The sequence below is a fragment of the Adiantum capillus-veneris genome, chromosome 22 (genome assembly GCF_014529385.1).
Source record: "Adiantum capillus-veneris isolate H3 chromosome 22, ASM1452938v2, whole genome shotgun sequence".
NCBI lineage: Eukaryota > Viridiplantae > Streptophyta > Polypodiopsida > Polypodiales > Pteridaceae > Adiantum > Adiantum capillus-veneris.
This window is the reverse complement of record NC_140952.1, coordinates 134,511,368-134,536,762: the sequence shown is the minus strand read 5'-3', so window position 1 is coordinate 134,536,762 and position 25,395 is coordinate 134,511,368. Positions and strand designations below refer to the sequence as shown.

At 48.7% G+C, this 25,395-nt stretch overlaps 2 protein-coding genes across 6 annotated transcripts in view; both read left to right on the top strand.

Annotated features, from left to right (window-relative positions):
* The window catches only part of LOC147430264 (LRR receptor kinase SERK2-like), a 77,549-nt gene that overhangs the window by 41,130 nt on the left and 11,024 nt on the right, over positions 1–25,395 (top strand). For all 4 annotated transcript variants that reach the window (XM_086494753.1, XM_086494756.1, XM_086494755.1 and 1 more), the window contains 3 exons: positions 14,815–14,880; positions 14,989–15,071; positions 15,169–15,315. In XM_086494753.1, coding sequence (XP_086350879.1) covers positions 14,815–14,880; positions 14,989–15,071; positions 15,169–15,315 — 296 coding nt within the window. The remainder of the gene's footprint in view (positions 1–14,814; positions 14,881–14,988; positions 15,072–15,168; positions 15,316–25,395) is intronic.
* Positions 10,672–13,030, top strand: LOC147430266 (uncharacterized). 2 transcript variants are annotated; one of them, XM_086494759.1, is made up of 4 exons: positions 10,672–11,129; positions 11,249–11,482; positions 11,564–11,808; positions 11,893–13,030. In XM_086494759.1, exons 1-4 carry the CDS (start codon positions 11,031–11,033, stop codon positions 12,086–12,088), a joined length of 774 nt encoding a protein of 257 aa, XP_086350885.1. In that variant the 5' UTR covers positions 10,672–11,030; the 3' UTR covers positions 12,089–13,030. The 2 variants fall into 2 exon arrangements, with proteins under 2 accessions (XP_086350885.1, XP_086350884.1); XM_086494758.1 differs by having other exon boundaries at positions 11,249–11,808.

Genomic DNA, 25,395 nt, shown 5'->3' with positions numbered 1-25,395 from the left:
ACATGATCTATCTCCGTGTGATGCCACGTGTAGTGAAGACTCGAGGGCTAATCGAGTGTATCTATCTCTAGGGAGAGTCCAGGTGCTATGCATAAAGGAGACTGCTCGAGTGAGCACATCCACTACCAATGGAGAGGCAGCAAGATCCACCCTAACAATCTCATGTGGTACGTAGGCCTTGGCCCTAATCATCCGAGAGATCATAGAATCCAAAGGCCTCTCCATACATCTCCAGCCATCAACGCTACCACCTTTGTTGTGATGGTCCACTGAGGGTCCCATATCTCCACTCCGTATAGCATGGCATATGTGACTAGAGTGCCAAAGAGCTAGAGGTTTGTTCGAGGTTCCAGGAATTGAACCTGCAAACACATCCTCTCTAGTCTCCCTAATGCTGCGTAAGCTCGGGTCAATCTCGTCTCAGCTGCTTGGGAAGCATGTGATCTCTTGTCTTGAAGATAGGCACGAGAGCTGAAATGAAATGAAATGTTATACTAATCGTCTTCAAAGGGCCAAAATGACGTATGAGACCAAACTTATACAACCTTGGTGGATCTAATACAATGTTTGGGTACAAAATAAAATGAAGTAGAATAAAAGCTAAAAAGAACATCTGTTTCTGAGAGTAACATCAATGTTCTCCATAGTGAGCACTCTGGCGACTCCTGTGCCGTGCTAGTATGGTGTGGATCGTTTGTCGTAGTCTCCGTCGATGTCGAGACGGCCCCCTCATCCGAGGGCAAGGGGAGTGCTCCAACTCTTATTGCCCAATCAAACAATGTGTCTCTGGTGCCGCTATATTGTGGGGCCTGCGGGGCTGACTCCTCTGTCTGTGACCGAAAGAAATCTGTATTCTGCCGCTGTAGATGTATCTTCCTCTCTGGGCCCCTCCTTAAGAGGTCCCCTCTATGTCTTCCTAATTCCAATAAGTATAGTCCAAGGCATCTCTGATCCCGGTATCTCATGACCCTAGAAAGTGGGTCCAAAACCTTGTCTGAATTGACAGTGGAAGCAGCCTCATATCTTATAGTATACTGGGCAGTGAGATATGTAGTGTAACTCTGTCTCAGGCTCCGTCTGACACAACTGACAAGTCTTGGACTTGGCTGACACTCCTCTAAATCTACCTATCTTGATCCCTAGCAAGTGTGAGGATGTGCATAACTCATCAATAGCACACCGTGTCCCATGAGATAGATGAGTATCCATGTATCCGTGTCTGATAACAAATCCATCCTCAATAAGCTGAAGAAGATGCTCTCTATAGAAAGCCATCTTGGTACCCAACTCATGTGTAGGTTGTATCCATGTCAAGGCAGTATTCGTATGTACATACGGTACAAATACGTATTGTACAACCTTTTTTTTTTGGTTGGACAAAAACCCTAGCGGGTCGGCAGATTTGGCTTCGCATTTCTTAAAGCTATTCGAGCGCCTAGTTTTTGCTGGTATTCTCTACAACAGTGAACAATCACTATAGTTCTCATCTGCAAAGGCCTACGCAGGGACTACTAACGTGGTAATTGACCGCATCTCAACCCTCTCTCTCTCTCAGAGGTGTTCAGTCGCGAAAACATGAGCGTTTTTCTGTCGTTGCTTGCCAATGTGTAGATGCACCATGCCTCGCAAACCCAACCCAATTTGGAACGCACACACGAATGTCATTGCAGTTGTGAATACAAGAGAGCAAGAAGGATCAGGAACACGCACTTGGACTTGCAAGTATCGTGGAAAGCAGAAGACAAGTACCGTGACGTGTGTGTTGAGGCACCTTACTGACGTTGGTACTATTGGGCATTGCGGAGGATGTAAGCTTATTCCATCAGAGATTAAGGATGCTTTAGAGCTAGAGCACTTCTAGCAGGGGGTCTTCCCTCGTCCAAGGGTAAGAAAGGTAATGATGCAACGCAGGATGCCTTGCAGGATGCAGTGTTTGCAAATTTGACAGATACACATACACAGGAGGAAAAGAATACTAGTAGGAAAAGGGCTCGTTACTCTCAAGATGTAGATGAGGATACAGATCAGGGGAAGCCCGCCTATGTACAGTCTACTTTGCCTTCACGTGTCCATGCACAGTCCTGGGTAAAAGAGCGGCAAAAGATTGTAGAGGCAGAGATTGCTCACACTCTCATAGAGTGCAACATTTTTTTTTTCCCGAGAAAAGGATCCTTCTATTAGTTACTGAAAACTGCCCATAGGGCTACATCCACCTCTGGAAGAGAGGGCTACAACAAGCATGATGGGGAGACTTTCCCAATGAAAAAACAGCATATATACAATGAGGCTAAATCAAGAGATGGGAGGAGGGAAGAGCCACACAGGTGGACAGTAGTGCCATCTGAGCACCCCTTGGACTATGGTGTAGAAAGGCCCAGGGCGCCAGAGTCGAAGGAAAGCCTCGCGGCGCTCCCGCATGCGGTCGGAGCTGCCCTGTAGTCCCTCAAGCTGTCCTCTGAGAGTATGGATCAGCTCTAGCCAAAAGTCACGAACAGTCTCTCACTGGTGGCACAGGGCGAGCCTCAAAGATGCGGAAACAGCGGGCCCGCCAGATGAACCAGAGAGCTAGGCCACTGATGAGCTCCCAACACTCCTCTCTCTCTTACTCCACACCACTCCTGTGGAGTAAGCTCTGTAGCAGGCTGAAGTGTAGGTCGCCCCCCCTGCATCACTATCATCCTGCTGGTGGAAGATAGCTCAAACTGAAGTGCCGGGCTCGTGAGGGTGGACCAAGCCGCTGCCCCCCAAGTGTACTGTCGAGCCGTGGAGAGGGCAGGCATCAGCTGAAGAGCTCGTAGCCACACTTGCTGGGCCGAGGGACAGTCCCAAAGACAGTGACGCTGACTCTCCACCAACTGGTCACAGGCTGCACATGCGGCCGAGAGACCACTATGCACAAGCCAGCTCCCTACTGCTGTGGCTCTGTGTGCAACTAGCCCCTGGAACAAGGTGACGCGTCTCGGCTGTCTGGAGTCCCACAGCCTCTTCCAAAAGGCTGCCAAGAACTCGACTGTGAGGCCCTCCTCCTGCCAATGACGTGCTGCAGCGGGGCGGGCCTCTCTCTGTGCTGCAAGTAAATGATGTCCAAGCCGAACAGTGTACTGAAAGAAGGGGACTCCTTGGCGGGGTCAGGAGAAGAGAAAGGGTCCCTCCATAGCCACTCACCAGGACCCCTGTCACGAGGACGTGGCAACTGCTAACCGTAGTTGTTGGTTTCTTTCCAATGATTTTTGTTTTATTTTTGAGACCCTCTTTTTGAAGTAGCAAACGGTCGGACATTGTATGGCCAATGTGAACGGTAGATTCACCCGCAGATGGGAAGTGGTCGGCATTGGAAGTCGTATGGTAAGAGGATGTCTAGGCTCAAAGCAAGATCATATAGGTCCCCCCGTCGCACTTAGCAAGTTGGTGGATACTAGGAAGTGAACTCAATTAAGGCGTAAAGTCAAGGTGGGACTACCAACAAAAAGTATCCGACAGTTGGGCCACATTGCACTTTTGGACCAGTCCCAATGAGGATAGATGGTCAGAAGACCAGTGGGAGCCCAATGGAAGCATCTCCTAAAATTTAGGGAACTGCTATTTTGGGCCGTGAAATGTGTTCGCGTCATTACCTCTGGTATGACTAGGGGAACATTTTATAACTCTGCCGTGAAGTGAACTGGGCAACCGGTCAGGATATTTTTAAGCGGCGAACCCGAAACGGGCAAATGCTTGTAAATGCGCCAAGTGTCGAATTTTCATGCACTTTCCTCTCGCAGAAGAAGTGGCGCTGAATTTTATGCTGGGAGAGGCCTCATTTCAGCTTTTGTCACAGGTTAAGAGCTATGGAGTGCTTCCTTTCCCTCTCATGTACAGTGTGGTGCTAGGAGTGATGCCCTGCACACTACACACTGCTCTCTCTCCCCCCTACGTGCAGTTATGTGATGCCCCACAAGACGGCTACTCATTTGACTGATGTACAGTTGTGTGGGTTCATGCTTTTGTGCTGAGGCAAGAGCCTCCTTGAGCAGGAACAGGGGTAGCTAGCTGCTGCTCCAAAGCAGGCACTGGTGAGGGTCATAACCTCACCATACAGGTGCAAAATCAGCGCTGTGTATGCGCTGTATATTTACTGTTTTTCAGCCATACGGACGCCAAGATCATTGGGAATCGTGCCCCACTGGCAAAGGACAGTTAGGGGACTGTTTGGGGCTGAAAACAGGGCAAAAACCAGTAAATACATCGTGCTGAATTTACTGTTTTTGGACAGGAATCAGAGGGTATACGACAGTGCAAGCGAGTTCCAGCAGGGGAATTGGTTTCGCGCAAGTTTTGGGGCTGTTATGCTGCCGAAATTTGGCCAAATCAAATGGTATCTAGGTGGATACACGTGAAGGATTCCCAGGACCTTACCTTGTAATTTACCCTCCTAAAGAATAAAGAAATACCGAAAGGGGCGCCAATTTTGGGGCCTAGAGGTTGTCGGCGTCTGCTCGGAGCATTCTAGCTTCCGAGCCGTGTGTGTGTTTAAGTGTTAACTCCCGTTACAGGTCTCCTTTGCAAAGTGCTCTGTGTGTGTGTATAAAGTAAAGAATTTCGGGTGAAAGCCAACGCCTACCGCCCCAGCACGGGCCGGTTTCAACCAGAGTTACCGGGGAACGCCCCCTAGCCCCCGTTCCGGCGTTCCGGGGGGCAGTTCCTTTCCCAAACGTTCCGAAACGTCTCGGAACGTCCCTGGAACGGCCAGTGCAAACCTGGAACGGCCAGTGCAAACCGGAACGGCCGTTCCGGAACCATTCCGGAACGTTCCGGAACGCCCCTGGAATGGCCAAAGTTACAAACAAATCTGGCAAAAATTGAAAAAATTAAAGTGAATGTTTGGGCTTCTTTTTGGAGTGTGCAAGGCCTCAAGGACTCATAAAATGCAGCCTCCTCCCCCTTTCTCTCCACAAGCTAATCCTCAAGGCTCAAGCTCTCTCCCTCTCACACTCTCAAGATGTCTCCCTCTCAAGGCTCACTCTCTCAAGGCTCAAGGCTCCAAGCCTTCAAGCTCTCTTCCTCTCCCTCCCACTCTCTCAAATCTCTCTCTCTCTCTCTCTCTCTCATCATCTAGTCATAGCAAGGTTGAATGGTCTTCAAAACAAGTTTTTTGTGAGTATTAGAGTCAAAGCACTCTAATACTCCTTGTATTTAAACACAAGGAGCTAAAAAATGCACTATTTGGGTGTTTTTTATACCTCCCGTTCCGCGCCGTTCCCGTTCTGGACCCGTAGCCGTTCCCCCGTTCCGCGGGGATCCCGTCGCCGTTCCCGTTCCGCGTTCCGGGTAACTATGGTTTCAACCCCACTGTACTCGTGTCAGTGGACAACACTCCCAAGCCCATAGCCTCCAGTATCCAGTCTCAAGAGTTGCTGGGTCAGGGTCTATGACGCGAGTCCTCCCACAGATGCCCACAACTCGGATCTTCTGGAAACAGCACTCTGCTACCTGTGGGGCCTCTACTGCAACTCGCTGTAATCGTCCCCCACCTTGAAGCTCGAAGAACAGGGCTGGGAAAGTCTCTGAGCAAGCCCTGACTGAAATGAGAACCTCCAGTCGTGTGAAGGCTCCCATCCACCGGGGTGCTACTGGCTCGAGAGGCGTGAGCCACTCAGCTGGAACTGACTCTGAGATGTCCTGACACATGCTCTGCACCCCTCTCATGCCCTGTAGCTGGACACGCTGCACCTCCTCAGACAAACCTGTGAACTCAAGCCAGTCACCTAGAGAATGCGCTGGACCTGTTGCCATGGGACCCCAAGAAACATGAGGCCGATTCCCAACCAAGTGGCCTCTGAGCTCTCTGAGTGCTAACCATGGGGTTCCAGACGAGGGGCTGCCGTAGGCGCTCCTCCGTGCACGTCGGCTGTCTCTGCTCTAGGCCACGCCGTCAGAGCTCCCAAGATCGAAGCAGACTCATAGCGAATCGGTCCTCCAGTCTCCTGCTCAAACCAACTCGGCACAACTTTGTAAAGATCCATTTGGTCGAAGGTTGCCAAGGGCCTCCTGACTGAGGCACCCTGGCACGAAGCCTCTGCAGCAAGAACTCCTTGCAGGGCTCCTCGCCTGGAAGAAGTCTTCAGACGACAAACTTCCCAAGAAGGGCTCTGCTCTGCTGTGCTGGATCAATGATCCCAAGCCCTCCCTGAGAACAAGAAAGTGTGATGACTGACCAAGCCACCTTGGCTCGGACAATCTGAGTGTCAGGACCTGACCAAAGAAAGTTCCTGATCAGCCTCTCTACCTGGTTGATACAAGAACTCGAGAAGATCCAGCAAGAAGTGATGTACCACATAGTCGCCAACAACACCTGGTTGGCAACTACTACTCTACTAGCCAGCGAAAGTCGTGCTGAGCTCCAATGTAACAGCTTTCTCCCGATGGACAAGAGAAGAGGAGCAATCTGTTGCTCGGGGGACAAGTCCAAACCAACCTGACAACCTAAGTACCGAACTGTAGTCCTTGGAGGAATCCACCTGAAACCCTCTCCTGGCATCCAATCTGGCACAGGAGCACTGCCAACCGAGAAAGCCACTGTCTTTCTCCAGTTGGTAAGTGCGCCCGATGCACAGCAGAAGGTCTCCAAAGCCTGCTCACATCTGTGTAGATTGGCCTCCTGGCCCTCTAAGTACAAGGCTGAGTCGTCGGCAAACTCAGCGTCCAGAAGCTCATCTCCCCGTATAGGGAGTGCTAAGCCCCTGAGACGAACCTGCTGTGACACCAAAAATCTGCTCATCGCCTCCGCATAGAACAGAAAGAGAAAGGGGGCAAGAGGACAACCCTGTCTGACAGATCGTGTGAGCATGAAGCGCTCACCTCTACCTCCTGCCAAAAGCACCTGACTATGAGCCTGTCTGTACAAAGCTGACACCCCTCTGATCCAAGCATCTGAGAAACCCATCCTGCGTAGAGTGCCCTCTAGAAAGTCCCAATCAACTCTGTCGTATGCCTTCTCAAAATCGAGAAGAAGAATCACAAGGTCCTCCCCATGGAGCCGTGCCAGGGCAGAAGCCTCCCAGAAAGTGAAGATGTTGTCAAGGATACTGCGCTCCTTGACAAAACCTGTCTGAGTCCCATGTATAAGGCTCTCCAAAAGTGGCTGAATCCTCAAACTCAGAGCCTTGGCAAGAATTTTGTAGGCTGAGTTGAGGATGGTGATGGGGCGCCACTGTCGAATCTCATCCAAGGAGCCACCCTCCTTTGGAATGAGGTAAATCAAGCCCTCACTCATGCTATCCGGCATCACTCCTGTGTGCAGAATGTACTGAAAGGCACTACAAAGATCTGGGCCAAGTAGGTCCCAATACTCCAAGAAGAAACTAGGAGTCAGCCCATCCTCACTTGGACAGCTACCATGAGGTAGGGCCCTAAGAGCCGTGTGCAGCTCCTCAAGCTGAAGAGACATCTCTAGTCTCTGGCGCATCTCCTCAGTCCCAAGACAAGGCATCTGTGCCCAAACCTGCTCTCTGCATGCATCCTGCTGCTCTGACTGGGGCTCAATCGACAGTAACTCACGGTAAAAGTCAGTAGCAACTGCACGCATATCCTCTGGCTCACAAACAATTGACCCATCGGGTCTCCTCAACTTATTGACCTTGGCATGCGAGTGCCGAGGTCCCATTGTCTCAAAAAAAGCACCTGTCACTCTGTCACCCACCTAAGTCCACTGAGATGCCTGTCGGTGAAAGGCAAACTCATGACGCCTCTCCTCTGTGCAAGCAAGCTCCTGTCGAGCCTGCTGTAACTGCTCCTCCAACCATGGACTGTCTGTATGCTGCTCCTGCATCCTCTGTAGTGAAGCAATGCCTCGTCTGAGACGCTGCTCCTCCTCTCTCGCTGCAGCCCGTCGAGCTAGAGACTCTTGGAGAAAAAAGTGGCTAAGCTGAGCTAGGCCTAAGGCCACTCTGTCTGCAGGTAGAGCCTGGCTGTCCATGCCCTCTGTCCAAAGAGCCTCTACCCTCTCTCTGAGTGCTGAGTCCAACAAGACCCGCTCTGGGATGCGAAGCATCGTGCTCCCACTCCTCTTCCTGTCTGCCACTGTGAGGATCACTAGTGCATGGTTCGAGAAGGATGTCCCTGCCAGGATGCCCACTGATCCCCCCAAGTCACTGAAGTGGTCACTAGTGTAGAAGCGATCTATCCGCGATAGATTCACTCCACCCAGTCTGCGGTCCGACCTAGAAAAGGCAAGACTCTCTGGAGGCTCACAAAGCCAGAGTGCTGCCATGTATCTGAGACCCTCAAAGTCATACACAACCTCTCCCAAGCTGCTAACTCGACTCCATGCACAGTAGGATGGCTGCCTCCAATCCTGTCAGAAGGGTCTTCCAACATGTTGAAGTCCCCCCCTACACACCAATGGTCAGCCTGTGCAAAGACTCAACAATCTGTGACCAAAACTCTGCACGAGCACTCGCCACATTGGGCGCATAGATATTTAGGAAGCCCACAAGGCCACCTTGAACCTGCATAGTAATCCACTGAGCCCTGCCTGGCACAATAATCCCTCTGCCCACAATGGCCTGCTACAATGAGTCCGCAATAGTCATACATACCCCACCCTGGATGCCTCCAGGTCCACTCAAAATCTGACCACATCGCCGAATGCGGCTCTCAGACAGATGGTGCTCCTGTAGCATAAGGAGATCAATTTCTCCTCCCACAAGGCAACGCTGAAGCTCCTGACGCAATCGGCCCCGTTGTCGCTGAAACTGGGGCCCACCTAGTCCCTGCACGTTCCACGAGACGATCCTCATGGGGAGCGAGAGAGAACAGATGCTGCCGCAGCAGCAAGACGGGCTATCTTCGAGGCTGGCTTGGATGGGGAGTAATCCGCATCCGAGCGTCCTCTAGATAGGCGAGACTGTAGTGAGTGCCTAGTCCAAGCCCAAGCAGAGCGAGCCGTGCGTAAAGCAACCTCCTCTGTCCAGGAGTCCTCATGAATGTATACATAGCAAGGCAAACACTGCGTATCAGCAAAAAAGTACACCACAATGTGCCTACATCCTGCTGAGTCTGGGGGTGTCACCGCAAACTTGGCCAGTGGCCACAACGTCTGCAGTAAAACTGTAACTCCAAGTTCTCCCATGTGGTGAGAGAACTCGAGAACCTGTGTATGCAACCATCCCACCACTGAGTCGAGGGACCACTTTGTCTCGGTCCTACCACAGAGGCGGAAGGAGAAACCAACTGCTGAATCCAAGGAGGGAGGAAAAGCGGGGTGGGGCGAAAGAGGTAGAGGGGCGAGGTGGGGAGTGGACGGGAGCAGAGGGCGGGGGGGGGGGGGGGGGATGAGGAGGAGGAGGGGAACTCTGCAGGGGGGGGTGGCTGGCGAGGGTGAAGCGGAGGTGGAGGCTGGCGTAGGGGGCTCCTCCTGCTCAAGAGGACCAAAGCGGTTCCCCGTGGAAACCCAATGTTGCTGAGTAGGCACCTGAGGGCCACTCTGAGTGTCAGGCTGTCGCTGTGGCCCCTGGCGTCTACGGCCACGGGCCTGCTGCCACCCCTCCTCCGTTGGAGCCCCAGGCTCGGAGGGTGACTCTGAATCTGTGCGCTATGCCGCTTGCTGTGGCTGTGGCTGCGGCCCAGCCTTGGCAGGCTACGGCTGAGGTTGAGGTGCAGGTCGTGGCCTCCTCCGTGGACAGGCCTTCGCTAGGTGGCCCATCTGTCTACAAATGAAACACTGGTTCGGAAGACCCGAGTACTCCACACTCTGTCTAAACCAAACCCCACTCACCCGAGGTAGAAGGATGATCTTCGGGAGCGTGTGGGTATCTCTGACCAAAACTCGAACTGAGGGGATGCCAGCCGCCTTGGCAGCTACTGATTCTACCGTACGAGGTGTCTCCAGGACAATCGCGATGGTGGAGCCAATCTTGGAGAGAAGTGGTAGGTACTCCCTCCGTAAACCCGGAAAGCAGACTAAGATGGGAATGTCTGCCTCCTCTACTAGCACATCCGAAGTCGGGTCAAAACCATGTCGCCACTGTCGAAAGTGGGCGCGTGATGCTCGGATGGCCAGTGGACTCATAGCAATGACCTTGGAAGCCATCTCGGAGGTCTCGAACTCGATCTGGTATTACCCCCGTCCGAGAATCTGGACATCCACGATCTTGCCCACCTCTGCGAGAAGGCGGGCCTAGAGAAGGTCACGCAACTCTCCTCTGCTGGGTCGGGTGCCGAGAATCTTGCAAATGACCGAGGTCGCCTGCAGACGCTCTACCTCTGCGGCTAGGCTCGGTTGCTCTGTCGGTGAAAGAGCAAGTCGAATGGTGGGCTCAGCGGTGTCGGGCGAGGGGGCTTCGGAGGAGTCCCTTTGGGGTGGAGCATGAGCCTCCATTAGTGTCTGCTGCTCTGAAGGAGAAGGGCGGTCGAGAAGGCTAACGCTTGAGAGCTCGGCAAGGAGAAACCAATTGAGAATCCACTTCCAGGCAATTCAAATGAGGCCTTCGGAGGGGGGGGGGGGGGGGGGGACGTGAAGATAAGGGGCTGGAGCGGCGAGGGCAGCGAACAAGAGGGGGGGCAGCGGGCGGGGCTGCACTCTGGCTGGGCTGCGCGCAGGCTGGGTGTAAGCTCCGTAGCGCGCGCGGACAGACAGCGCGTAGGCAGGGGGCAGCGGGAGGGCGAGGGCGAAGGGGGGGCTATGGCGCAGGGGAGCAGGAGCAGGCGGGGGGGGAGGGGAACGCGCAGGAGCAGCAACGAGCGGGCGTGGAACTTCCATAGAGTGCAACATTGCATTTAATGTCTCGCGGACAGAGCAATGGAAGAGAATGGTCCGAGCTATTGCACAAGGTGGTGCCACGGATTCCTGGAGTGGCTTGGACTACCAGAAGATGCGCACGTCTATGTTAGATGAACAGTGAGAGATCATTGACAGAGCATTGGTCCCGGTGAAAGTTGGGTGGCAGCAGTTTGGTTGTACTTTCATCTTTGACGGGTGGAGTGGCATTCGTAGATGCTACATTATCAACATCGTTGTGTCCTCTTGTCTTGGTAAATACTTCCTACGAGCCATGGACGCGGGCGAGGTTGGTGAGCGAATTTCAGCGGAGTTTATTTTTGGGCATATCAAGCAAGCCATCAAGGAGGTCGACAAGGAGAATGTGGTGCAGGTATTCCACATTCCTTGGCTCCCTTAAAATCCCTTTCACTTCTAAGACTTGATGATATTAATGATCATTTGATAGCTGTAAGTTGTAACTTATAAGGTAATGGTCGTATGATTTTGCAGGTTGTCACGGACAATGCGTCCAACTGCAAGGCCATGGGGGAGATGGTTGAGGCGGAGTTCCCTCACATAGTTTGGGCTCCATGTGCTTCACATTGCCTCAACTTGGTCATGGAGGATATTGGCAAGTTGTCTTGGGTACAGCCTGTTGTTGCTGATGCAACGAAGATGACTACTTTTTTCCGCAAGAAACATCAAGCACTTGCCATATTCAGGAGTCACAGTACACTAGACATGGTGCGTCCGTCAAAGACTAGGTTTGCATACATGTACCTAGTACTTAAGAGGCTTTACAGGTTGAGGGATCCATTGTTGCAGACAATTGTGGATCCTAAGTGGCAGTTGATGCACCATGCTTTGACTGAGCCTACAAAGTACATACAGAGGAAAGTGCTCGATGACAGCTTTTGGGCAGAGGTGCACTCCTTGGCATTGGCTCTCCAGCCTGTCTACATACTCTTGCGTGTGACAGACATGGAGGGGTTCACTCTTGGTCTTGTATATCATCTGTTCACACAGATACGGCATCATATAGCAGCCGGTACCTCTTTGACATCGGAGCGGTAAGTCAACGGAGCCCTTGATTCTTGCCACTTGGATGTTTTATTTGGTTTTGAGTCTTGACTTCGGAGTCTTGTGAACTGTAGGTGGGAGGACATTTTGGCTATTGTAGAGAGCCAATGGACGTTATTCGTCGTCCCATTCATGGGATGGCTGCTATACTCCATCCTCTCTACAAGAGTCCAAAGCTTATTGCAGAGAGCAGTTTGCTCACCTTGGGATCGGAGTACCTTGACATCATGTTTACTGAGAATGAGTAGCTGCAGATTGACAATGAGATGAGCGCCTACACGAACAATCTGGGACCGTCTTTCTTGAGGAGTGTGTCCTTGAGTCAGGAAGCTACCAAGCTTCCCCTCACTTGGTGGCAAAAGTATGGAAGAGCTGGCAATCTTGCACTACGCATTCTCTCACGGGTATTTACTGTTCTCTCGCTTGCGCCTACATAGTACATAGTACGTACTACGCTTGGATGATTTTCATTGATTCCTAAATATCGTATAAATGTCCATAGGATTGCTCAGTTGGTGCTTGTGAGCGCAATTGGAGCGCCTACTCTCTTGTACACACGAAGATTCGAAAGCGCCTGAGCACTATGCAATTGGGTCATATCTTACAGGAGCAGACAATGGTTGAGACAATTTGCAGATTTATTTGAGAATTAGTTTAGAGAGGCCTTAGGGAAGTTGGTTTGGTCAGAGAGATGTCCATCTTGGTACCTTTTGAGGTGGACAGTGAGCGGGTCCCTCTTGCCTCTCTTACAATTTGGTTGTGTTGTAGATCCGCATCCTTTTTTGGGGTACATCATCAAGAAATGGTAAGAGTGGATGTGGATGATTTTGGAGTCATGGCCAAGCGATTTCACACACCCTTGGCTTTTGTGAGCTGCTGTAGGAGGTTTTTACAACCAATGCTTTATATCAGTCAAATACCCATCACTGGACTTCGTGGTTTTTGCTACATCGCCCGAGGTGTACAAAGCTTTGGGCAGATTTGTGTAGACTTGATTAGAGTATCTTTATCCCCAGATGTATCCTGTGGTTTGTTATGGGATTTTTCCTAGGATCTCATTGTATATCTCTTAGGGGTTTTCCCATATTTCTTGTATATGGAGTGATAGTCGTTTTTATGCAATGCAAAGGGTCAAAGCCCCACTTTTATTGCGAGAGAGAGAGAGAGAGAGAGAGAGAGAGAGAGAGAGAGAGAGAGAGAGAGAGAGAGAGAGAGAGATATGAAATGATATATTCACGTCTTCGAATGGCCAAAATGACCTATGAGACCAATCCATTACAAACTTGTGAATTTGGTACCGTGTCCGAGTACAAAAAAAAAAAAGAGATACTAAAATGAATCTGGAAGTGCTACTAGCTGAAAGTGTGTGGGGTATGTGTGATCATTGATACAATGGGTGCCCTACAAGAGAAAGATACAATGGGTGATGGATATGAGAGAGAGAGAGAGAGAGAGAGAGAGAGTGCTCTTTGGGAGCTCCCTTCCTTTGGATCTTTCTTTGGGTTGGATCTTTCTTTGGGGTGTGTCGCAGACTTGGGCACCCCAAGTCAAGCATCCGACACGACACACGAGAAAACCACTTAAATTACTTCACAACTTTAAAACTTGAGTCGACACGGCCCAGCGTAGTTCCGTGCCCAGAGGTATTGGCCCCAAAACCTGGCACCCCTTTCGGTATTTCTTTATTATATTAATGCTTGAGCAAAGTACAACACCCGAGGGGTCCTCTGCTCTCAGACTCTGGGTCCAGATGCTTTGAAGAGTGAAAATATGGTAGAAAAGCAGGCAGCGCAATTCGCGAAAATCTGTACAGGCTGCCACGTCACCATCTATCAACGCAAATTGCGGAAGGCCGTACTGTCTGCCACGTCAGCATGTCAGTGCAGTTTTCGGGATTCTGCCACGTCAGCATGCCATGCAAGCCTCTACCAGTACTCTGTCCATACTGTCTCCCCGGGTAGTCGTGCCACGTCATCTGTTTGTGACAGTGGCCATTACACTAGTTACGGGCACCGCTACAGCTGCTTCAAACCCTTCACTTTGACCTATGATCTTACGGTGGAGGACATTGCTAGTATTGAGACTGCTACTTGACATTACCTTGGACGGACTCTTGTTGGCCGCATGGTGGGGCACTCTCCCTCGCGTTCCACTGCCGATGATTGGCTTCAGTCTGCACTTCGAGGCTGAGGGCAGTATTTTGGAGCTCTTTAGGATGTGCCTTTGCATCTTCTCGGTCTTGCTTTCAGATGAGTGCTACTCCGAGTCTCTTTTGCGTCGCTCACCCATTCTCTCAGGGACCCGTTTGCTGGTACTGGTTTGCCGGAGTGCAGAGTTCAATGTGGATGAGTTTGACCGCCAGCAGACGATTCCTTGCGTTCCAGCTCCCCTTTCTTCTCCCTCTCTTCTTGCCCATGTGTCAGGTTGCATTCTCAGTGTGGCTGCTTGTTGGGGCCTTGTCATGGCAGGCTTATTGTTTGCAAGGATTGGGACCCCACGTCCTTTGATTGCACTTGCATTGGGAGGCAGATCCTTCTAAGGGAGCAGCACGCTGCACCGCCCTCACCATCCGTGCCAGTTGGGGCCCCGGTCTCGGCAGCGACTTTCTCCTGCTTTGCAGTGACAGTTTTGTTCATGCACTTGGAGCTTTAGACGTTACTGTAATTCATGGAAATTCACTTTTAATGTGTGTGTGTGCGTGTTTCTTTATGCATATGTCCGTTTGATATTGACCATTTTGCATCGTGGTCATTTAGCTTAGGAGAGGTGGTTGAATTCTACCACAATGCTCTGACATTTGGAAAGTGCATCTACAGAGCCTCATTATGCAAGTGCATTATTGGTCCTCAGTTTACATCATAAAAATGTGTGAGGATTATACTCGAAGTTTCTAAACTTGCTTATATATTTTTTCTCTTGGGTGCCTTGTCTATTTGTTTATATTCTGTGAATGATTATGTACATAGAGTATTATATTAAGATTACTCCTTTCACAGGGATCTTTCTGGGAACAACTTGAGCGGGCAGATCCCAAGCACCTTTTTCAAGCTTCAACATTACAAGTGAGAAAAACTTTGCTTCGGCAAAGCTTTGAGAGAGACTGCATACCAGCAATGCTGGTTTCTTGGCAGACTAAGGATTCTGAATAACTGCTTGAGTTTGCATGACAGCTTTTCTGGCAATCATCTAGACTGTGACTCCAATTTTCCAGAACCATGCGAATCTCCTAACACTACATCCTCAAGCAGGCTGAGTACAAGATTGTAGCTGTAGTAGCTATTGAATTCTTTGCACTTTTGCTACATAAGATTTCTTGTTCTTTTATTAAGACATTTCTCCTGCAATATCAGAAAAGTCCTCGAGTACAGGAGCAATCGTGGGTGGTGTCCTTGGGTCAGCTGCCTTCATTTTCTGTATTTCTGTATTCATCATATACTGTGAGCGTAGGTGCCGACACGAGAAACAAAACAGACAGGAAGTCTTTGTTGATGTTCCAGGTATACCTTCAGTTTTGCCCCCTCCTTTTTCCCCTCTCTCCACGGGCCTTGAAAAAAAAAATTTCAATCTCATAAATTGTTATTAAGGTCGTGCAATGTGTGGACTCCAAACCTGGAAGCATTGTTTGTGCTTCCCAGCTTTGAAAAATAGCTCATTGCGTTTCTTTTCTTAACCATCTGGTAGTAAAGCCCTTTAAGTTGGCTGCAATAAGTTGTACTAGTACTAAATCAAGAGTGCCAAGAAAACAATGACACCTAAAGAAAAAACACTATTACTTGAGCATACATAACATAAAGACAGGCCCCCAAAATTAGTGATCAAAGTGGCCAATTTTCTAAGTATTTCTACACAAGAAATAGGGCTCAGAAATAGCCAAATTTAGTAGCAACAGGAAGGACCAAAACACCAGATAATGGATTGCCAATTTGAAATCAAAACTAGCCATAAAATGAGCAGCAGTAAACTCTCAACCAAACACTACCTCAATGTTTTCTGCAATCGTACTGGTAATCTTGGGGGGTCAAATATGCGCTTGATCACTTTTAGAAAGAGAAAAATACCATGAACATTCTCCAGATGGCCAGAGATTGGCTTGAACAACAGATTTGTCTGGGCTCAAAGGACTTTCTTTCATGTAGCCCTCGGGTGTGTAGGTTTTTCTGATCATTCTGTCAGTGTCTTTTTGCATTTATGGTGTCCGTTTTGTAGTGTAGTCACAGGGGAACTGCAGTTAGTTTTTGGCCTGCCCCAAAGGGGTGAGGCCTTAGTGATGCCTCCCCTTTTTGCTAATGAAAAGGGAGAGACTATTTTTTGATAAATGCACAATTTGTGATTGGTTGAAAGCGATAAAAGATACTCATTACAAAGCCCAAAAATATATATTCATATCGGCGGTGAATCATGGAAGGGAGATTGCATTCATTTATATAATATTAGATAATACTAGAATATGGCCGAAAGCATGCCATGGAAGCTGCACTGTGCGAGATTTGGGAGATGATCCAAGAGCAGGAGCGTGTTTGTGTCCATTCTGTCCGACATCTGCAACCACTTGGTGCAATTGGATGACGCCATCCCCACGTCTACATGGCATAATCTTGTCTCATCTTTGCAGAGGAGTTGTGCATCTTCATGGCGGGGAACTCGTACTAGTCAATCTGCACCTGGCGCTACCAAGGGCCAAACCCCATCCATTGGAACACCTCCTTATCTCGCCATTCCTGCTGTGCCTCTTACTCCTCTCAATGTGAAGTTGTAGAACATCGAGCCCAAATAGTGCAGTTAGTCGCTCACTTGATCAAAACCTGACTATTACGTAGTCTCGGTGGATCCCGGTTTCCCACTATCTCCTTCATTTTCATGAGCTGTGCACATCCAGCACTCTGCCAGTGTCATTTGCCCGAGAGAGAGAGAGAGAGACACACACACACACACACACACACACACACACACACACACACACACACACACACACACACACACACACACACACACACACACACACACTTTTTTTTATAAATCTGCTTTGATTAATTTACAAGTGTGAAACCTCAAAGCGAGGAAAACCCACGAAAAGAAAGGGATACAAAAGACGGAGCACTATGAGGCTCCGAAGGCTAGAAACAGTCACAGTAAATCTTGTAGGCATCAAGAGTGATGTCTTGTAGGCATCAAGAGTGATGTCTTCAGCTTCATAGGCAACGCTTGACCAAGAGATAATTTGAAATAGGGAAAGGGGTCAACAAAAGTGCCCTGGAACATTAAGGAGTTCCTATGATGCCAAATGGCCCACATAGTCCAAAATCTGACCCAGGTGAAGAAGACCGCAAACTGAGATTGTGGTGACCGAAGCACCCCAAAAAGCCAAAATCGTCTGTGAAAGGAGCCGGAAGGAAAACGTAGTTGAAGAGCAGTCGACACTTGCTGCATGAAGGCTCTGGAGTGACGACAACACCACAGCAAGTGTGGCACGGTCTCCTCAGCTTCAAGGCATCTGGGGCAGCGGGAAGGCGCAATATGCCGAGCATGCAACACATTGCCAACAGGTAGAGCTCCCACCAAGCACCGCCACAAGAAAACACGTTCCTTCAAAGGTAGAATACTTTGCCAAATGCGAGACAATGCGTGTTGCCACCACACACACACACACACACACACACACACACACAAACCGGCCCGTGGGGCGGTAGGCGTTGGCTTTCACCTGAAATTCTTTACTTTAGACACACACACAGAGCACTTTGCAAAGAGAACCTGCGACGGGAGTTAACACTTGAATACACACACGGCTCGGATGCCCCGAGCAGACGCCGACAACTTGTAGGCCCCAAAATTGGCGCCCCTTTCGGTATTTCTTTATTCTTTAACAGAGGGAATAAAACCTGTGATCTCCTACGAGCTACCCTGCATAATCTAGGCCGAGAAACACCTGTTCCGGCTCGATTTCGGCAGCATAAGTGTACTAGGACGCTTCACAGTTAGTATCCCCACGCAATAGATGACTTTCCCGACACATACGGACACTTTGCAAAACCTGGCGAGAATCTGCAGCATGCTGAATTCTCTGTTTTCTGCCCCGAAAATACGCAAGGTCACCTCTACAACGGTCCCCTTGCGTCCCCGAACCTCCTGGGGGTATTAGGGTCCTTTTAGGGCCGAAACCCTAAACCTGCAAAAATACACAGCGGGCTGTAATTCCCTGTTTTGGGCTCCGTTTCGCGTGCCGGTCGCATCTGTAGCAAGACCTCGAGCTCCCGCACCTGTAGGGCTACTTGCCCTTTGAATCGGACGAGATTTCTCATGTGAAACCTCTCCAAATTCACCTGTACCTGTGGGGGATTAGCCACTAGCTAACCCAGTACCTGTGCCACTAAGGTAGCGGAAAATCCTCTTGACAGCCTGGCAATGCTTAGACCCTGGACTATGCATAAATCTGCTGACCTGTGAGACTGCAAACTGAATATCCGGCCTTGTGTAGCAAACATAAATGAGGCATCCAACAGCAGTTCGGTAAAGATTAATATCTGCAAGACCACGAGCATCATGAAGACTCAATTTTAAACCTGTTTCCATGGGAGTGGCAATAGGTTTGCAATCCTCAAGTCAAAACTTACATAGCAATGTCTCTATGGAACTTTTCTGACACAAGGCAATACCACCATCACATTGCTTAAACTGTATGCCCAAGTAATGATGCAATAGTCCCAAATCTTTCATCTTGAAAGTAGCATTCAAATCAGCCTTAAATTCAACAATATGTCTCTCATTTGGTCCAGTGATCAACAAATCATCTACATAAAGAACCACAATGAGAAGTACATCATCCTCACGCTTTACATACAATGTGTTTTCTGTTGGACTGTTACGAAAGCCTCGTTTGACCAAGTGAGTGTCAGCTTTCTTATACCAAGCACGAGGAGATTGCTTCAACCCATACAAAGCCTTCTTACATCTGCACACTTTGTCCTCTTGTCCTTTCTTGACAAAACCGCGAGGCTGCGTTACATAAACTTCCTCAAGTATGTCACCATTCAAGAAAGCGGTAACAATGTCTGATTGATGTACATTCCAACCAAAATGAGTTGCCAATGCACATAGAAAACGCACAATAGTCATACGACAAGTGGGAGCAAAAGTCTCTTCATAATCTATGCCTTTTTGCTGTGCATAAACCTTTGCAACAACTCAAGCCTTATGGCGATCAACCTCACCATCCAGCTTGCGTTTCAACTTGTAAACCCATTTTGTACCAATGGCCTTTTTGCCAGGAGGCAAATCACATAAAGTCCATGTGTCATTTTCTATAATTGTATCATATTCTGATTGCATGGCAGCCATCCAATTTTCTGAATTCTGTGCGCCATTAAAAGACAGAGGTTCCTCAATATCATGTAAGCTAGACACAGCCAAAGCATAACAATCTGATGCATAAGATGCATGGCGAAAGCCTGAACGAGTACGACTAGACAAAGGTGCATCCAATTTACTGTCACACAATGTATGCACCAGTCATTTTGATATACCTCTAGCCTACTCATTTACAGCCCTTTGTTCATCAAGTACATCATGTACATCTGCATCAGTAATAGGCTGATCTGTAACATTTTCGGAAACCCCCATAGGCTGTACATTTACCTCATTTGAATTTACATTCGAACTTCCACCACTAAAAAGAGGCAACAAAGTGTCATAAAGGTCCTGTGAGCTTACATTACTGTCTCTAGTACATGACAGCAAGGGTTGAACAGAATCTTCCACAAACACTACATTCCGTGAAACCAAATACGCTTTGTTTGCGGATGATACAACCTGTAACCTTTGCTTTCAGCACTATAACCAACAAAAATACATTTGACAGCCTTATCATCCAATTTTCTACGCTGTGTTTGTGGCACCAAAGCATATGCCAAACAACCAAAAACACGCATGTGCTCAATAGAAGGCTTTCTATGATGCCATGCTTCATATGGAGTAATAGATTGCAAAGCTTTTGTAGGACACCTGTTAAGTACATAAGTGGCACACATGATGGCCTCAAGCCAAAAAGAATGCGGCAAAGCTTGACTTTTGACCATACATCGTGCCATTTCCGTAAGTGACCTATTTTTCCTCTCAGCAACACTATTTTGCTGAGGTGTATAAGCCACTGTTTATTGGTGTTTTATCCCACGACTAGCCAAAAATGCATTAAATTCATGAGACATATACTCCCCCCCTTGATCGGAATGGAGGGTGCCCATAGTATATTTTGAGACATTTTCAACCATAGCCAGAAATTGTTTGAAGCACATTAAAACTTCGGACTTCGCTTTAAGCGGAAATACCCATGCTTGCCTGGAGTAATCATCAATGAAAGTCACGAAGTAAAGGCAATTGCCCAAGGATGGAGTTTGCATGGGTCCACAAATATCACTACGCACAAGCTGCAACCTGCATGTGGCCCTAACTGAACCATCCTTTGGAAACTTCGAACGCTGCATCTTACCCAAAATACAGCTTTCACATACATGTTTGACAGGTGCTTCAAGAGGCGGTAAAGAGGCAACCATATCAGATTTTTGCAAACGCAGCAAACTGGCAAAATTCAGATGTCGAAAACATGCATGCCACAATTTTGCATCCGAAACAGCCCTTGAATCTGCAACTGCATTTGCAAAATTTTGTCCACACTTGTTATACAAAGTGAGTTTATACAGCCCACGACACAAAAGGCTAGATACAACAATTTCATCACCAAAACTGAGATCATGAACTGTACATCTGTCATCCACAAATTTGACTACAAGTCCAAGTCTAGCAATTGCAGATACAGACAAAAGATTCTTCTCGATCCCAGGTACATGAAGTACATCAATAAGTGTGAAAGAACTGCCATTTGCAGTAGTAAGCACAATCTTTTCAACTCCCTGAACCGGATAAGAGGCATTATTGGCACAAGTGATTGAATTCCCATGAGGGACAGACTCGAGAGAGGTAAACAATTCACGATGTGAGGTAATGTGCTTTGTAGCACCACTGTCGAAATACCACACATGTGAATTTGCAGCAATTGAGATGCATGCATCATGGACAATTGGATTGTAAGTTCACTCTGCACTAAAAGCCCATTCTGCATCAACATCAGCACCACAGTCTCATTTCACAGAAGACTTAACAATGGCTGCATTTGTAGTGGAACCAGCATTTGCATTGGAACAACCCTCTTTCTTCTTAGCCTCTTTGGTCTTCAACTTAGGACACTGCTTGATCAAGTGATCATTAGCTTAACAATAATGGCAACGCATCTTCTTTTTGCCCTTATCACCAGAATTGCCAGATGAAGTGCTGCCAGCAAAAGCACTGGGAACAAAAGTTTTGCCACTCGCAGCAGAACCATAAAAAGTGGTGGTACTGAAGCCTTGGCTTTAATAAGCCGTGAGATCATAGAGAGCAGAGGCTTCTCCATGCCTCTCCATCCATTAGTGCGGTCCGACCTCGCATGATGGTCCAAAGAGGGCCCCCATATTTGAACTCCATAGAGCAATGCGGAAGCCACGAGAGTGTCATAAAGCCAGAGCTTCGTTCGAGGCTCGTGAAACTGAATCTGTGAACACATTCTCTCCAATCCCCCCAATGCTGCATAGTGTTGGGGTATAGGCGCTTGTGCCTTGCCCGGCCGCCCAGAGTCTGGGCGTCCACTGACTTGTATACCTTATACATAGCATAAGTGTATAGGGGGCTGCTCACTCTTTGAGTCTCCCCACCCATATCTGTGTGTTGTGTGTCTCCTTCTCTCGTTCACTCTCCGTCTGTGGTGCTCTCCGATCCCCTCCAATTGGTATCAGAGCTATGGTGACCGCGGAGAGCACGACGGCTTTGAGAGCTTCGAGGCGATAGCTCGCTCGCTCTCGACGGTGGAGTTCGATCGCGGAGTTTCACGGAGAGCGATTTTAGCTTGAGGAGCATTGTCTTTGGAGCTTAGGAGCTTGGTGTGGTCAAGCTTGGTCGAGGAGGCGGTTGCGGCTTCCTTGGTGAGAGGAGCTTTTGAGCTCAGTGGAGCTCGTTAGAGAAGTGGTCGGCGGAGGAGAGCTTGACATTCGAGTGCTTGGATGCTGTTGTGGCAGAGCTTGGACGCGATGGTGATGTCTATTTGATGAAATTATGCTTTGAATTACAGCAGGTACAGCAGCAGGTTTATTTGTGCACTTTCGGGTCCCAAAAACACTGTTTTTGGTATATCTCACACACAGAGAGTATTTTCTGCAGCAACCAACAAATTCATAGGTGTACACAGGTTTTTGGATATGCATTTGTCCAGAGAGCCACTCATGCGAGAGTGAGCTATGTTGCCATGGTCTTGGCGGTTTATGTATGCCATATATGGATTTGTGTATTTGTTTGTGGTCGAGATTATTTGAGATTTGGCTCAATTTATAGAAGAAACTCTGTTGGATTTTATCCAGGTTCTCGCCATAGCTTCTACGTATCCGTAGGTTACTCTTTGACAGTTTAGTGGTTGAGTTTACTCCCACATTGACAGATGATTTTCAGTCATCATTTGGTTGGAGTTTGGAGTCACTTGTGTATGCCCTTGTGTGCCGTATTTCGCATTGCGCATAGCGACAGATCTTGCAAGGTTTTGCGAAATGTTGCTATAGTTATCTGGCAGACATTTGGTCATCGATTGAAAGGTATTTTGGCAGCAATCATCACTCACATGTATGTCATTTGAGGTGCCGTTGAGTGGTACTCCGGCAAGAGCGGGTATGCTCATATGTATGACTTTGTGAGGTGATTCCGGTCGAGTTTATTCCCGGATTGGCCATTGTGGCATATATTATTGTCTCTTTGAGGTTTACTGTTGAGATTTTGCTCCAGTTACAAAGGAGACTCTGCCAAAATTTTGTCATATATTTATGCGCGATTGAGTCATATTGACTTGTGATTTTGTGCAAGGTTTTGCACGGTTATTGATGCAGCTTTGCATCAGGTTTTGAGCCATATTTGCAGACTTTTGTTGATGCGATTCGAGCCAGTTTAGGGCTGATTTGGTTGACATTTGCTACTCATTGTTGGTTGCTGTTTTGCGAGTATTATGGCTGATTTTTCATTTGACTTCCAGCGTTATGGTCTGACACAGTTTGATGGTGTAGATTTTGTTGCTTGGAAGGAACATATGCTTGTTGCATTGGCGGATTTGGGGCTGGATAAACCCTTGCATGGTTTATCGGCGAAGCCCAATTCTATGCGTGATGATGATTGGCAGGATCTTGATGAGTTAGCCATGTCTACGATTTGTTTGCATCTCGTTGAGTCTGTTTACTGGCAGGTCTCGAGGGAGACTACAACTCATGCTTTATGGCAGAGTTTACATGCTATGTATGCGACATCCATGTCTACAGGGGAGTCTAGTCCCACTTCTATGTCCATGGGAGAGATTGGTCCCACACGCAAGTCTCGACGGCATAGAGACTTGACATGTTGGCATTGTGGACATAGAGGGCACATTAGGCGTCGATGTTTCAGGCGTTTGAGACAACGGAGGCGACAGATGTGTGATGCAGATTTGGGCATGACAAATGCTAGTGAGATCAGTACGGTGGTTACTGAGTATGCTTGTGATGGCGATGTCACATTTACATCTAGCTTGTCTTCAGATGATCTTATGTCTACGGATTGCACATTGTCTTCACATTGGTTACTAGATTCAGATGCTACTTTCCATGTCACGTCGCATTGTGAGTGGTTTAGCACGTTTTCTAGTGGGAGACTTGATTGTGTGCACATGGCGGATGGTTTTTTGTATGACATTGAGGGTACAGGAGACGTATGTTTGTCCTTGCCCAGTGGTATAAGATTTACCCTGCGTCATGTGCGTTATGTGCCAGATCTGAGACGGGATTTGATCTCAGTCAGACAGTTACGGGATAGTGGATGTCAGATTTCGCTACGAGAGCGAGATTTTGTGATGCATTTGGGTTCGCTAGTGATTGCGAGAGGTGCCAGGAGTGGTACAGGTTACCCATTGCATGTGGATCACGGGAGAGACGGTGTTGTCTCTGTGATCACGCAGCCAGGTAGACAGCGAGAGAGCAGGCGAGTCTCTTTTGCTTGTGGGTTGCAGTGTACTTTGCATGGAGTGCAGAGTAGTGAGCTCGTTGTGCACACAGTTGGGGCACGACTTGAGCAATCACACAGAGAGGTGACAGAGTCAGACATGCATGCTTTGCTAGTGACTGAGCAAAGCAGAGAGTCAGTTGTGCGAGATACTTCTATGCAGGATAGAGAGGTAGAGCGATCTTGCTCTAGTGAGTCACGACAGGAGGACGTTGTGCAAGAGTCTATGCATACGGAGTTAGAGCATGAGAGCTCTAGTGAGTCACAGCAGATTGAGTGGTCATGTTTGCAGTGAATGATTGCAGAGGAGGCTGAGACGTCAGCGATTATGCAATCACTCCTTTCTATGCTCGACAGTGAGCATGGGAATATAGTTGTGCAGGATATGTCTTCCAGCAGACACCTAGAGCAGCTGGTTTGCTCTGAGGTTGCACGACAGGTTGATGCGTCTTTTGTGGACAGTCAGGAGATGCATGTGGCTGACACGCCTTGTCAGTCAGAGATGCCTATTGCCAGGGATATATATGTTGATGCATGCTCCGTAGAGCTAGCAAGGCCCGCTAGCATTGCATCGGCATTCGGTGGTCTCATGTATGAGATGTTGATCTTGAGATCGGATATCGCAGCTGCAGTGGGAGCATTTGCAGTTGGGGTTGTCAGTCGTTTGTTGACTGATGATGGCATAGTGCACGAGGGAGATATGCAGGTATTGCATACATACTTGCAGTACGTGTGTGGTACGTTTGGTGGTGTATGGACTTACACGGGAGCAGGACATCCGGATGCACACGATCACAGCCAGCCAGTGGGCATCGGTTGAGAGCGGTTTTCTCTCACCTTTTGTAGTCTTTAGACTAGGTTCCCTTGCTTAAAGGCACAGTTGCCTTTAAGTGGGAGGTTGTTGGGGTATAGGCGCCTGTGCCTTGCCCGGCCGCCCAGAGTCTGGGCGCCCACTGACTTGTATACCTTATACATAGCATAAGTGTATAGGGGGCTGCTCACTCTTTGAGTCTCCCCACCCATATCTGTGTGTCGTGTCTCCTTCTCTCTCTCACTCTCCGTCTGTGGTGCTCCCCGATCCCCTTCAATTCTCTCACCTTTTGTAGTCTTTAGACTAGGTTCCCTTGCTTAAAGGCACAGTCGCCTTTAAGTGGGAGGTTGTTGGGGTATAGGCGCATGTGCCTTGCCCGGCCGCCCAGAGTCTGGGCGCCCACTGACTTGTATACCTTATACATAGCATAAGTGTATAGGGGGCTGCTCACTCTTTGAGTCTCCCCACCCATATCTGTGTGTCGTGTGTCTCCTTCTCTCGCTCACTCTCCGTCTGTGGTGCTCCCCGATCCCCTTCACATAGGCTCTGGTCAATCTGGTCTCTGCTGCTCTCCTCAATGAAAATGTTGGTCCAGTAAAGACCACCCCAAGGTAGGTGTAAGCATTTGTATACTCCACAGTCTCGTGGCCACATGTGAATGCGGCTGCTGCTC

Excerpts from the sequence above, each read along its gene's own strand:
- LOC147430266 (XM_086494758.1), top strand. The coding sequence starts at position 11,031 with ATGGACGCGGGCGAGGTTGGTGAGCGAATTTCAGCGGAGTTTATTTTT. Across the intron at positions 11,130-11,248 it reads ACAAGGAGAATGTGGTGCAG|GTTGTCACGGACAATGCGTC; the intron begins GTATTCCACATT and ends ATGATTTTGCAG. Across the intron at positions 11,809-11,892 it reads ACCTCTTTGACATCGGAGCG|GTGGGAGGACATTTTGGCTA; the intron begins GTAAGTCAACGG and ends TGTGAACTGTAG.